This window comes from Sceloporus occidentalis, unplaced genomic scaffold (assembly GCF_023333645.1).
Source record: "Sceloporus occidentalis isolate IW3139 unplaced genomic scaffold, rSceOcc1.0.p SCAF_598, whole genome shotgun sequence".
Lineage (NCBI taxonomy): Eukaryota > Metazoa > Chordata > Lepidosauria > Squamata > Phrynosomatidae > Sceloporus > Sceloporus occidentalis.
The window spans coordinates 30,856-44,638 of NW_028317578.1; the positions used below are offsets into that span (position 1 = coordinate 30,856).

Below are 13,783 nucleotides of genomic sequence, written 5' to 3' on the forward strand. Positions count from 1 at the left end.
TTATTTGAAAGTTGGCCCCATGATTTCATGGTTCCACTCTAAGTTAACTCAAAAGTTGTTAAAGTTTGTTTTTTTTGTATTTGTATGATTTTTGTATGGTCCCAACCTGTCTAAAAAACCTTTGAAGTCATCATGTTTACATGCATAATTTATGTAAGATAAGAACTCGTACAAACGTAGAACAAGTGACCCATTTACAGTCTAAATGCCTGTGTGCAGTTACAGAACTCGCCTGTTTTCACGTCAGAATAATCAGGAATGGAACGAAATGATCTCAATATATACTGTCCAGTGACACAACTGCACTCCAGTTAGCTCCTTAGGGTAGAACTTTAAATTACGATATATCAGTTACTTTTATACAACGCTTCTAAGAATGTATCTGTACCGGGCCATGTGAAGTATCTCTAGTCACGGGGGCGATGTTACTGCATTTGTATGAGTGAAATATTGCGTAGCATTGAATGCATCGCTGTTCTGAAAAGGGCTAATGGGTTTAATAAAAATTTGTCTGAGATTTAGGCAATTCCCTGATACATTTTATGTAAACCAATCCACTCCATGATTACAGATCTGTGCAGCCATTAGCTCATGACTTTCAGTAAAAACATTTTGGTTATTCTTTCCGCATCATTGAGGGGTGTACATGCTTTTTGATGCTCTAAAGCCCCTCGTCATTGTAGGTTGGGGCAGATGGCTTCAGGATGCTTTGAGGGTCATTCTCCACCAGGGGACGCCAAACTACTTCACCAGTCAGCAGGAGATCTTCGCCATTTAGTGAATCCAGATATTGGATCTGAAAACGAACAATAAACTTAAGGCACACCGAGTGTTTCCACTTGTAACGACATTCAAATACACAACGGACGTCAACACTCAACTTGCCTCCCTTCAACAGTGAGAACGAGGGAAAGGATTTCAGCGGAATGTGTGAATTTATCTGCGTCACTTATATATATATATATATATACTTTAATAGATTATTGCTTTTTACATACAGGACTGAAGCCTTATAGAAATATTTCCCAGCAGATCTGATTTGTTAAATACGGCAAAATGTAATTTAATTGGTGGAGTCTATAGCTATAAGAAGACGTAGCCTTTAGAACATATCAGTACACTATACATACATAAAAGTAACGGTATTGTCATGAAAAACACTTCAAGATACGTACAATGTGTTAACTAAACCATCGTTTTAATATCATCTTCTCACATCTCAAAGGTAGAAGGGAAAAATGATTCTGCCCAGTGTTAAGTTGTATATACAATTACTTAATCGTCTAACAGAACTTGTTACCTATCTTTGACAAGTGGATTAGTAGAAATTTCCAACCCTTATCCAGAAAACCTGAGTACAACTTCTCCGAACCCTCAAACTCAAAAACTAATCTAGAGCAAAACGAAGAAGAAGAAAACGTCCAAGCGGGTAACCAAGGAAGGTCCAGAAGCCTATTCCCTAACTTCTAACTCATTGGAAATCTATGCATGTTAACAGGGGTTATTTCTAACCAAAACTTGTCTTTTGGAAGAAAAAAAAAGATAGTCTTCAGCATTTTAGATAACCTTAATAGCAAAAGAAAAGGTCGAGTAACTTATCAATCTTAAGAGCTCAAAAGTTCAAATGGCTCATTTTTCCGCAAGAAAGGCAAAAGGTGCTGTGAAGCTAAAAAGGGTTAACGTCTGTTTTATGTGCTATAACAACTACACCTTTAAACTGGTTATATCTTTAAAAAATCTTTCACAAGAACCCCGTAAGAAGGATGGAGTCATTTGGGAAAAGATTACGTAACTCACAGGTGCTTTTGCAAAGCTACACAGATCAGCCCATGCAGAAAACGACATCATTAAAGCAAACCTTAGAAGGACCTAAAAAAATTCACACGAGACTAAACATTAAAACATTCTTTCAAACCGAAGGATTATTAAGCATGTCACAGGGCTGTTTATTTCATCTGACGGCTTTTAACATAACACGGAGAGCAAAAGCAGCGAAGACCCTGTGATGAAAAGTAAAGTAAAATAATACGAAAAGAGAAGTTCTCGGCGTGGAGGCAGAACGCGATGCCCTTACCCCGGGTCATCTAGCATATCCATATGTAAGTAATAAGAATACGAATCAGCGCCGGACAGAACTGCCCCCGGTGGATTGTTTACCACATGCCAGGTATATGCGTAATGCGTCTGTACATTCAACCGATTCCGGGGCCAGATGCTTCATATTAAATGGTAAATTGAGAGATACGTCTGTCATTATTAGCTGCCCTAAGTTGGAGCCGTTATGTGCTTATCCCCGAAATGAAACTCCTGCTAGAACTACATTATACGGTCCTGATATAAGTATTCTCATGGAGGATAATCAGGCTCAGACTGGCCATCTGGCAAACCCAGCAAATGCCTAGTGGGTCGGCGACCGAAGGCACCTATATTTATAGCCTTTCATATGCCTTTTACCTGGACTGGGGATAATACTCTACTCGGCTGGGCTAAAACATCAAAGTCCGGGACAAAAAGGATACTTTTATGTACCTTCAAAATGTAGCAGTTTTTATTGTCCACGCGTGAAAATATTAACGGTCATTCTTTCTTGTAGAGTCACTAAATTGTCTCTTTAAGGGGACAGTTATTTAAATCCCAGGAACGCAGCGTCATGCTTAAAACCCATGCATAGTCTACTGCCTGCCATCTTGCGCTCGATGGCTGACCATAGGCATGCTGTGTATGTATACATATATATATATATTAGACCTACATAAAATAGGATAATTTTCTGCAAATCAGCAAAAGCTACCATGTAAGTGTACTCGTGGGGGGAACACAAAAAAATGTCTTAGTGGACACAGATGTCACACAAGCCTAGCTCGCAATAATCCGCACGGGTATTCACATCCAAAGTAATTCTATTTCAATATAGCCTACAAAAAACACACCTTATTTCAAGCTTTAGATACAGAAATTGACAGTGACCAATTCTAAATCATCCTCAGATGAATTGGGGATGCAACGCAGACACAACAATGCATTGTTCACGTTTGGAGAGATCAAAATGAATAAAAGCATTTTCCGGTCCCCTGAAAAGAGAGCTCCTTTACCTGTTTCCGCACATACTCCACCATCAGTTCAAGTTGTTGAGGGTCTTCACATTGCTGGTTGAAAAGATTCCGCCAAAGAGATGCTGCCAGAACTCTGTCATCTGATATAATTCCCTAAAGTAAGCATAATTGTAATATTTATGCCCAATTAAAACAGAAAACGATAGATTGGTTTCTAAAAGGTAAAGCTGATCAGTTCAAGTAAATAAATCCATAAATGGAAATAGCGAATAAACACACGCAATGGTCTTTACCGATTACAAAAGAACGAGTTTCCATGTTTATGCCGATGGGACTGAAAATCGATAATTTTTTTATTGTAATATTGCTTCTGAATGCAGACTTCATTTCTCTTAGGATAATGCACTCCGAAGATAGACCCCGTCTGCCAGAAAAATGGTCCCACTACAAGATACACACAAACACGCACACGCATGCACACGCACGTATGTGTAGACACGGTACCTCGTCATATCCAAATATAGCAGCATAAAATATTTCAGTCAAAGCCCTCATGCTGTTCTTCAAAGCCACAGAATCAATCTGGAACACAAACATTTTACAAATCATTGTACGCATGTTCAGGGTTGACATATCTAACATGTTAACGCTCTTTAACCCCTTCGTGACAAAGGCTGATTTTACTTTTTGTACCCTTCGTGACAATGGCCGTTTTAACATTTCTGCGCTGCTCGTGTTTAGTTGTAATTTTCTTCTTTCCCGTTTACTGAACCCACACACATTAGATATTGTTTTTTTTCAGGACAAGAAGGGCTTTCTTTAGATGACATTGTTTTGATTGTATCATATTATTTACTACTAAAAAAAGTATAAAATATGGTGAAAAATTTAGAAAAAAATGACTGTTTCTAACTTTTAGTTGAAAAATCTTTTACTCATCTATAAAAGGTAATGAAAAAACCTGCTAAATGGATTCTACTATTTGTCCTGAGTTTAGAAATACCCAATGTTTTTATGTTTTTTTGCTTTTTTCTACCCATTATGGGGCAATAAGTACAGGTAGCGTTTTGCTATTTCAAAGCCATTTTTTCCAAATCTGGTAATTCTTCCCCTCATGTGCCATTTCGGGTATCTTTGAACCCGGCCAATGCAATTTACCCCATCAAATCATATATTTTTGAAAACTAGACAGCCCAGGGTATTCCAAATGCTAGTATTTTAACTCTTTCCATGCACCATATCTACCACCAGTTTTTGTCAAACTTTGCGGTAGTCATTTTTTTGCATTTGTTTTGTCACACACATTTTACTTCAGGTATGAATTAAAAGGTTCTCGTTTATGTCACTATCACAAAACACCCCAATATGTGTTCAGCAACATCTCCTGAGTACAGCGATACCTCACATGAATGATTTTGCCTGGCTGTTTGGGGGCAAAAGGGCCACATTTGGGGCATGCGCATTTTTCAATGTTGAACTTTGGCATTTGGGGATCCACTGCCCATGCCCTATTTGGTACATCTTTGAGCCGGGCCATTTCAGTGTGCCCAACAAAACCATATATTTTTCAAAACTAGACACCACAGGGTATTTTAAATGCTGGTATTTTAACTCTTTGCATGCACACATTTTACCACCAGCATGTTTTCAAAGTTTGCAGTAGTATTTTTGTGTGTGTATTTTTCCCACACACACCTACTTTATGTATGAATTTACAGCTCCTGGTATATGCCGCTGTCACACGACACCCCATAATGTGTTCAGCAACATCTCCTGAGTGCAGTGATACCCCACATGCATGGGTGTGTCATTTTTGTGGGAACTAAAAGGCCACATTTGGTACGTGTGCATTTTTCTAATTGGAAATTAGGTGTGTGGCCATCCTTCCCCCGGTGTTAATTGGGACGTTGTTGAACCCGGCCAATTCAATTTACCCCATCAAATCATACCTTTTTTAAAAGTAGACACCCCACGGGCATTTAATATGCCAGTATTTTAACTCTTTCCATGCGAGAATTGTTTTAAGCTAATATGCTAATTTTAGGACTTGCTCACAAAAATATATTTTTTATATATATATATTTTTTTTTTGTCTTTTAAAAAAAAATTTTTTAACATTTTTTTTCAACTTGGAGGTTCCCCTGATAGTGACATCAGTGGGAAATGATTTTTACATTTTACTAGTTTTTTACTATTTTTTTTCTAATTATTATAAATTTTATTTTATTTTTTAATTTATTTTTACTAATCACACTGCGATTAGAAAGCTGGCTTCCATTGACTTGCATGGTGAATGCAGTACCTGTATTCAACCTGCAAGTGGAGCCAAAGTTCTCTAGATGGTCTGGACCGTCTAGCGAACTTTTAAAATTTGTTTGTTCCTGTTACAGGGCAGCGGCCATCTTGCTTAATGGCGAAGATCATCGGCAGCTGCGGCTGTGACCGCTCTCCGGAGCGGTCACAGCCCATCGAAAGGTAAGTGTTTGGTGTCGCTGGATGCCTCCTGATCGAGGCATTCCAGCGACACCATTTAAGTTTAGGAGGCGATCGTCGATCGCCTCCTAAACGCTTTTAATACGGGCGTCCGCCGCCATACAAAGTATGGCGGATGTTGACGCCCCGTGGAGGGGCCAGAGATGGCCCCTTCGTTCCGATAGCGGCGTTGCTGAATGCCTCGAGGTCGAGGCATTCAGCAACGTTTTTTGGGTGCAGAAAGCGAAAACAGATCGCTTTCTGCACCCGTTTAAAGACGTGCCGGTCCTGGCACGTCAATTGTCGTAAAGCACATGCTTTTCCGTGTCGTGCCAGGACCGGCAATTGTCGTTAAGGGGTTAAATAACATGCTTGCACATTGACTGAACATACTGAGAATAAACGCTTTGTCTCAAATATGAATGTCGGTTAAGCAAACTTTTAGTTATTGTTTGGAGGATTTAAGAGACATCAACTTTTTCCATCGTCATAGTAATCAGGGTAAAACCAACAGTTCCGGGGTCACAGTACTGCCTCATACGGCCTTTAACATTCACAGGTTATCCCATATATCAGTTACAGCAAACATAGGCTTGAAATGTAATTTATTCATAACCAATTATAAAATATTTTAGAACGCAGAATATTAGACCTGCAATTGGTTTTCCTCCTAGCGTGGAGCTCTTGTCATGTAACGTTCCCCAAGGTTCGTCATTTTATAAGAGGAGATAAGTAAAGTTTGCAAAGGAAATAAAGAAGAAGACCAATAAAAAATTCTGGTTCTTGCTCCAGATGTAAGCAGTTTAGGCCTCGTCATGGGGAGGAAAGAGTCCGTGGTCTCCAAATGTTTCCTGTAGGCTAAGATTGCTGAAGTCTTAGGAGCATCAGACTAGTGGGCTGTCGCCCACCCTTATCCAGCCTGAAAGTCCTGTTATTTAATAGGTAAAATAAAGCATATTTTGTTCAGAATTTCAGGTAGAAGGAACGCCGAGCCTTTCTTAAACACGGCCTGCATTTATAGGAGTAGCTGAAAATTCTTGGTGCCCCTCAATGTTCAAAAGGTAGAACAGTGGTTTATATTTAAACCAAATATATTCAATTCCACTAAATGAAGAAAAAAAAAAACCAAAGCAAGACACATCATTTTGACAATCGATTTTAAAATGTGAAAACCTCATAATTGCATTGACCATGTAAGCAAATTCTAGTGCCTGCACATCTTAAGAGGGTAATGGAAGGGCTCAGTTTCATTAAACTCTCTGAAACAGGAGGTTATGAGCCCACAGAGTCTAAAAGCAACATCTGACTGTGTAACATATCGCGAGCTGCTATATTTTCATGGCCATAAAAGCAGTGGTAATACAAGGATTCGATCTCCAAAGAGATACATGTGTGATAGACCCAGTCCTGAAATGTTCATTTTAACATACATACAATAATTAAAAAACAATACATTTTGAATAAAACCTTTGACACAATGCACATTAAAAATATGCCACGCTAGATACTAAAACAGATTTGTGTCCTAATTATGGGAGTCATCAGTAACCTTACTGCACCAAGGGACAATGGTGCGGCGTTGTATTTGGGACCTTTTGTGTTTCAACTTAAAAACACTAAAAAATGATTTCTAAAAAGGTGGTAATGGGCTGAACAACAAAAGTTCAAAACAGAGGTCTCAGCTGTAGTGGCGCCTTAACGTATCCCCTGGAGGAGTTTTTTAAGGTTATTCCAAGCCAATTTTGTTTCAGAATGTAGACATATTTTGGAACTACTTCGGTCTTAGAGACTCTCCAAAGCTGGTTGACAGAACAGAGGCCTAAGATACAGACCTCAACTGGGCTGTCATCCAAATAGGTTCCTCAAAACAGCTGGGGTCCTCTCTGCTCCTGATGGCTAGCAGAGTGTCAATCAAGAACGAGATGAAAAAATTACATAAAACTTAAACATTATAGGCGTATTGGGATGGAAAGCTAAATAATGAAGTCATTTTTCATGGATCGCCCAACTGCTATTCAATACATCTGGCTCCAATTGGGGGAGTAGAGTAGTTTTACCATTTAATCTATTATGTGACTGCATAAAGACCCCACTTCCACACGCTATAAATATAACATATTTCAGTAACTTATAATAGTGTGTAATTGACTTTTTTTTCATGTATCTCAACACGCTTTTTAAACAAGAGCGTTATGGTACGTCAGTCTTTGAATAACAGATTTTATTTGTTGCCTTCTCACACAACAGCGTGGTGTCAGTTTTATGTAACGAGTAGCAAGCCAGGAAAGGATACGGACAAGTAAAGCTGAGCATCCTTAGCAAAAACACAGCACGCCAGCACTGATTAACCAACAAACCCCCCCGGGTGATGTATATCGGACGTGCGATAAAGAGACATATCCTCCTGCCTCCCATTCACGCAGCACACTGGGGGCCCAACCCGAGCTTTGGAGCTTAATATTGCTGCCGTTTTAGCGATATGTAGGTAAACAGCTTTAATTTACCCCCCAACATAACTTACTTTTTGGTGTGCTTCCCGTACTGCTCCAAGCCTAAAGCAATAACCCAGAAACCAACCTCACGCTGATGAATTTCCCATTAAGGATGAAACCGTAGCGAACGAGAAGTTATTTGGCTTCTGCACCTCTATCCCAGACTTTGTTTAAAGGCTGTCGAGTACAGCGTACATTTGTTCCAAGGGGTCCACGTATGAAGTGGATATAGAGGCAAAAAGGCGATGATTGTTAACCTTATTTGCATGCGCCTACCCAAACGCCTTCCAATTCTACAGCAAACTATCCTGTTAACTCTGCCTTTAGTGAATAAACCCCAATGCGGGAGACTTCTTGAAACTCTGCTTAGTGATTTAGTTATGCATGGCACTGGGCCAGCTCACAATAGCTCACCAAAGACGCTAAAGTAGGTGTTTAAAATTGATAAGACTGCATCATTCTGCCTTTTATGGTTGCAAGAGATTCTGCACTTTTGCTACATTTGCTTCTTGTTAAAAGGCCGCGCAATGTTGAAGCTGCAGCTTTGTTTTTGGCAAGGCTTAAACTGAAGGATCTCGAGAGTTATAGTTTTATAGAAGGTTGAAAAATACGGTTTTGAATTAGTAGTTAGGGGTATGCAACCTGACCATGACTTGACCAAGTTACCGAGGCATATGAAGAATTTAGTGAATTGTCTGCAAAATATTTATTTGCTAGCACTCTATAAACTGAAAAACCGTGACATCTATGCAGAAGATAAGGGGTTCTTGTGAGCGTAGTCTTTGGCTTTTGGTCAACGAGCAGGGCCTTCTCGCTGGCAGCCACATTACACATTAGAGAGAACATAAGTAATACTATACATTTTCTTATTACACGGCACAGAACATTCATAATTCAATAAATCTTTTCAACATTTATTCAATGTATAGAAAGTTTGTGTGAAAAAATCCACTGGGGCTACCCTTCCAGCCTGACAACTCGATGTCTGTCCATTAGGGACTGTCGAGCCAGTACTTGGAGTCTTACTTAGCAGCATGAAGCTCATACATCAAAAAAGCACAATTTTGTGTTTGAAAGGTCCAGAAAAAAAATAAAGGAAATCAAAGCATTGACTGAGTGCTGGAAATAGAGAAATTCATCTCAGAGGACCTTACTGTTTTATTAGCATGAATATATCTTTTGGAGAGGGACGGCTACTTTAAGTAGATCGTGTTGCATAACGCGTGGAATTCTAGAGGACAAAAATTGCAATTAAGTTTCAAAGAGGAAAGATGAAAACAATATTTCCTTTCCATGACATAAGAACCGCTGGTGTGCAATGCTTTATAATCATACGCATGCTGCTCTGGGTAATGGAGTGTGTCACAACTGTACATAAATATACAATATCTGGCCAAGACTCTCAAACAGAAGCACTTTATATAGTTCTCTTCCTATGGGGTATATCGTTTTGTTACAAGTAAAGATATATGGGGAAGGCAAGACAGACTCTTGCCTTGTAGATAGGAGTCTTTGGCAGGCTTACAAGTTTCTTCAGAAACACTTGACAAAATCTGCTTCCAAGTGCTGAGAACGCCGTAATTTTCATCATTACAAAACCGCTCTCTTTTCTTCAATAATGCAATTCCTTGGATCAAGTTAAATATGCTGCTGTTATACCTTTAATTTCAACGAGCAATAATTGTCTCATGTGTATTGAAATAAATACAGCCACAAGAACAGCCATACTGTATTTCATTTTTACATTTACAATAAAATCTTTGTGGCAAGGAAGAGGTTGTCAATCCCAAAAGTCATTTCTCTTTACTGGCAAATGTTCCAATTTTGATGGGACGGTGCAGCCTGTAACGCTCTGCTTTGTGTTTGGATATTTTATTTATTGGAATAAAGTATTTAAGTCCTACTATATAGTTAATAGTTTTCCTTTTTCTTTTTTGCACCATTTCATTACTTAAGCATTATGCCTTATGTGGTTTAATTTAACTATAGGTGTGACACTAGGCTTATATTAGATCCCCTGAGTAACTTTTATATAAATGTGCAACAATTGTTCTTGCTTTTAAATAGGCACTAGATATACCCAAACGGAATGAAACTTGTACGGAATGTGGTTGGAGAAAGTTTACCAAATTGGTTATGTGTTGTGTCATAATGTATAGCAATTGATTGACAGCTTTCCTACTGCCCACCCATTGAATTATTTTTAACTACACATCGAGTTCATAATAGCCTCTTCAAGTTACAAAAACAGTTGATACTTCATTTAAAGTCAGACCATTTATATATTTATTGAAAATAACACCATAAAAAGAAAAAAAAAATTAGTTTTTGCACTACCTTTCCTATAAATGTCTGTATAATATTTCCATGGCTTCCACTGAGCAGAATGTCTAAGCCCTTAAGCCCTTGCTCACTTCAGCCTTCTAAATTACGTTCCAGGCACCGATGTCGATTCAGTGCTGAAGCCAACCATAAGATGGCGATTGCCTGGTGCTGGCGAGCGAACACAAGAGTTCAGCGACAAGCCGCGAAGCAGTAAGTATCTGGGGAGCTTCACAGAAACACTGCTTCAAGAAATGGAAGGATGGAGAACCAAACGCAATATGATGCACTCTTCCTTAAGATCAAAAAAAAAAAGTGGAATGCCTACCATGTAAAATCTTAAATATTATCACATACCGGCCTTCAGAATATTAATCCAGAACTATGAGTACAGACGCATATCCATATGCACAGCTACAAAGTAAACATTTCTAATGTTATAACTGCATTTAACATTTACTTTGCGTTGACAAATCCCCTGTGACTTACCGTATTAACAAAGTTATTTTTCTATTATAATCAGGTAATTAAGTTTAGTATACACAGCCATCAATTTTCCATCGTATAAAAGCAATGGATTGGATCATTTAACGTTTTCAGGCTACAGACAGCTGGCTAAAGTTCCCAGGTACCACTTATAGCTGGTTATTACTATATTTAATAAGGCTTGATAAATTAACAAAAGGCACATTAGAAGGTTCATATTATGATTACAATTTATCAGATGGTTCAATTATATTTTTATAGCGCTTGCAAACAATGATGTCACGTCTAACCAATCAGAGGGAATCTTTTTGTGCAAGGCTCAGGACATGTTTTTCCTCGGTGGAATACATTGTAAATCAGTATTACTTAGCTTTAATAAGGCAGACCAGGTTCCATGTAGCACACTCAATAAATTACCTCTCCGTTTTTAAATAAACAAATTCCGCGACTTACGATATATTTGCTATGCTACTTTTATGACATAATAAAATTGTTACCTTGAGAATTGCTTAACACTTATTGCAAAAAAAAAAAAAAAAAAAAGAAATAGTACATCAGGCAAATGTTAAGAAAGAATGAAAAAAACAAAACAAAAACACACTGGCTCCATTAATTCAAGTACTTTACTCTATATAACTGAAAGGCAAACGGTTCGGAGAAATGATCACTTTACAATTCTACCGAATTAAAACTTTAACCCTTCTGCATTTTCAGTTTGTGCCCGTTGGGTGTTTTTTTTTTGGAAATATTTTGGACATTAACTTAGCCGTCTATCTGACGGGGAAGTGAAACTTCCATGATGACCGTAGAAGCATTAACTAGCAAAGCATCCTGGGAGTTCTCGCTAGTTCCACAACAGCTGTCAATACGGACAGTAGCAAGAGCTACGCTGTTACAAGGTGAAATACTTTTCTTTGGCACATTGAACAAAGTGTGAGTTTATGCCACTTGTTTTCCCATCACTCAAGAAAAACATGTTAAACTAGGGTTATTAACAAGGTGTCCATTGAAGGAGAAAAGAAATCTACACCTTTGGTGCGTAAAGGTACAACTTACACACAACTTAAAGTAACATTTTTGTTTTCAAATACATGCTAGGCATGTAAGAATTGGGATCCATCGATATTTTTTAATCAGTGCACTCAGTAATGAGTGGTAGGTCGATATATTTGTAGGACAACATTGTCAATCGTTATTTTCTAGGACACAGAAGCATTTTTTTCAGTCTTTTCTGACCAAACACCAACTGTAAAAAAAAATTTCCAGCAATACCACCAAACTTTAACTTTTTCTTCCAACATGACGGGATTTCTAGCAAACAGTATTAACAGCTGACAAAAATTTTAAGTAAATGTGGGCACTGGGCAAATTTTTTTCCAAAATTAAGAATGCCCTTTATTTTTATTTTTTTTTGTTTTAAAAGATAACTATTTTCTTTCCCTTTAAGTGCAAAGAATCAGGGTTTACTATATTTATGTGCTACCAAAGCTCATTGATAGCTATATTTTATGTTGTCACGTCTCTGATGTAAGCATAGTTTCTTTATTGTATAGAAGTTCTACATCCTCTTTACTAAATCTTAAAAATACCTTTACTCCTGCGGCTCCGTGGCAAAGAAAATATAAGGCAGAAATGGGTTTTGACAGATGGCAATAGGATATAAGCTATGCAATTCAATTTTAAAACTGTTGGAAAAAGTTGAAAAGTTCACCTGAATAAGAATAACTGAACAAGCTGACCATACACATAAAAAAGAGATTTCACCCGGATTTTCTAGGATTCATATTATTCAATGTTCCATTTTTCCTTGCAGAATTCGCGTTGTGCTTAGGTTCAGCAACATTATACTGATCATGATTTTAACAGCAGTCATATGCATTTAATATAAAATGCACCTGTTACACAAGAATACCTCGGCTGCGTGGTAACAAAGAACCAGTATACTGAGCGAACCTAATCCCAAGACAACACACACGTCAGGATGGATTTACTATCAACTTTATTGAAGAACTTAGCAATATTTCTATTTTGGGGGAAAGGGGTTTGGAGGTTTCACGGGAGCCTGATGATTATTGTACTTGAATTAGTTCAAGGGAAGGTAAGGATCCAAATTACATTGATTTGGTAAGCTTCGCCAACCCAATTCCCGCTGCAGTTCTCAAACTACACATCAGAATCTTTGTGTAACTCCAAAATCTCCTTCCACTGACTAAAATAAATACATATAGCCCAACGTTAAAGAGAATTTCTGTTTTATCCCAGTGCCTCGAGACTGATCGTGCCAAAGGCATTGGTGGCTGGGAATGGTCATTGAGAGATGATTTTAAAGGTTTTCAAGAAGTTCTACATCTATTCGGTCTTCAAAAGTTTTATTTTCTGCCTCCCCCCCAATACCATCCTTACAAATCAAGAAATGATTATTTCCTGAGATTATCTAACCCCTCCACATCGATTGCTCCCAGCATGCTCAAAGATCACATTCCTAAAGAATTTGTTCCTCAAAACAATGTATCCCACCCTCCTCTTCATCCGGGAGAGTCTTCCGTGTCACCTCAGTGTTAAGAAAGGCTCTCTGGGACATCTCTGGGAAATCATGCTTGATGACTTCACCGATTATGTATACTCATCCACTCATTATGTTTTCATTAAAATATTTCTTCCTAAGCCTATAGGATTGCTTTTTTAATCCCAAAATGCCTCCATGTCCATGCAACTTTGTCTTGGGTGTAAGAGCATTTTGGTAACCGTAATCAAACTTCAGAATGAGGACATTTTTTATTCTTTCCTCTAACTCGCCCTTCCTAAAGAACTGATTCATATAATCCCATAGAAATTATTTAACTTCTTTCAAACAAAACGAAAAATCTCATTATTGTGCTCAGTATGTGTCAGTGTTAGTATGTTACTGTGTGTGTAAGTATATGTGTGATGTTAGTATGTTAGTACCTATGTTAGTAT

The 13,783-nt window shown here is 38.1% G+C and overlaps 1 protein-coding gene across 1 annotated transcript; it reads right to left on the bottom strand.

The window, feature by feature from the left end:
• Positions 1–661: 661 nt before the first annotated feature.
• On the bottom strand, positions 662–3,695 carry LOC149271008 (ubiquinol-cytochrome-c reductase complex assembly factor 1-like). The gene is made up of 3 exons (XM_089507686.1): positions 3,558–3,695; positions 3,093–3,206; positions 662–796 (listed from the first exon to the last, which is right to left on the bottom strand). Exons 1-3 carry the CDS (start codon positions 3,693–3,695, stop codon positions 662–664), a joined length of 387 nt encoding a protein of 128 aa, XP_089363812.1.
• Positions 3,696–13,783: the final 10,088 nt, after the last annotated feature.

What these genes read in the sequence shown, in the direction of transcription:
- LOC149271008 (XM_089507686.1), bottom strand. Translation starts at nt 3,695, where the DNA reads ATGTTAGATATGTCAACCCTGAACATGCGTACAATGATTTGTAAAATG. An exon ending in CTATATTTGGATATGACGAG is followed by an intron (nt 3,207 to 3,557) that starts GTACCGTGTCTA and finishes TGCTTACTTTAG; the next exon opens with GGAATTATATCAGATGACAG. An exon ending in TGGAGTATGTGCGGAAACAG is followed by an intron (nt 797 to 3,092) that starts GTAAAGGAGCTC and finishes GTTCGTTTTCAG; the next exon opens with ATCCAATATCTGGATTCACT.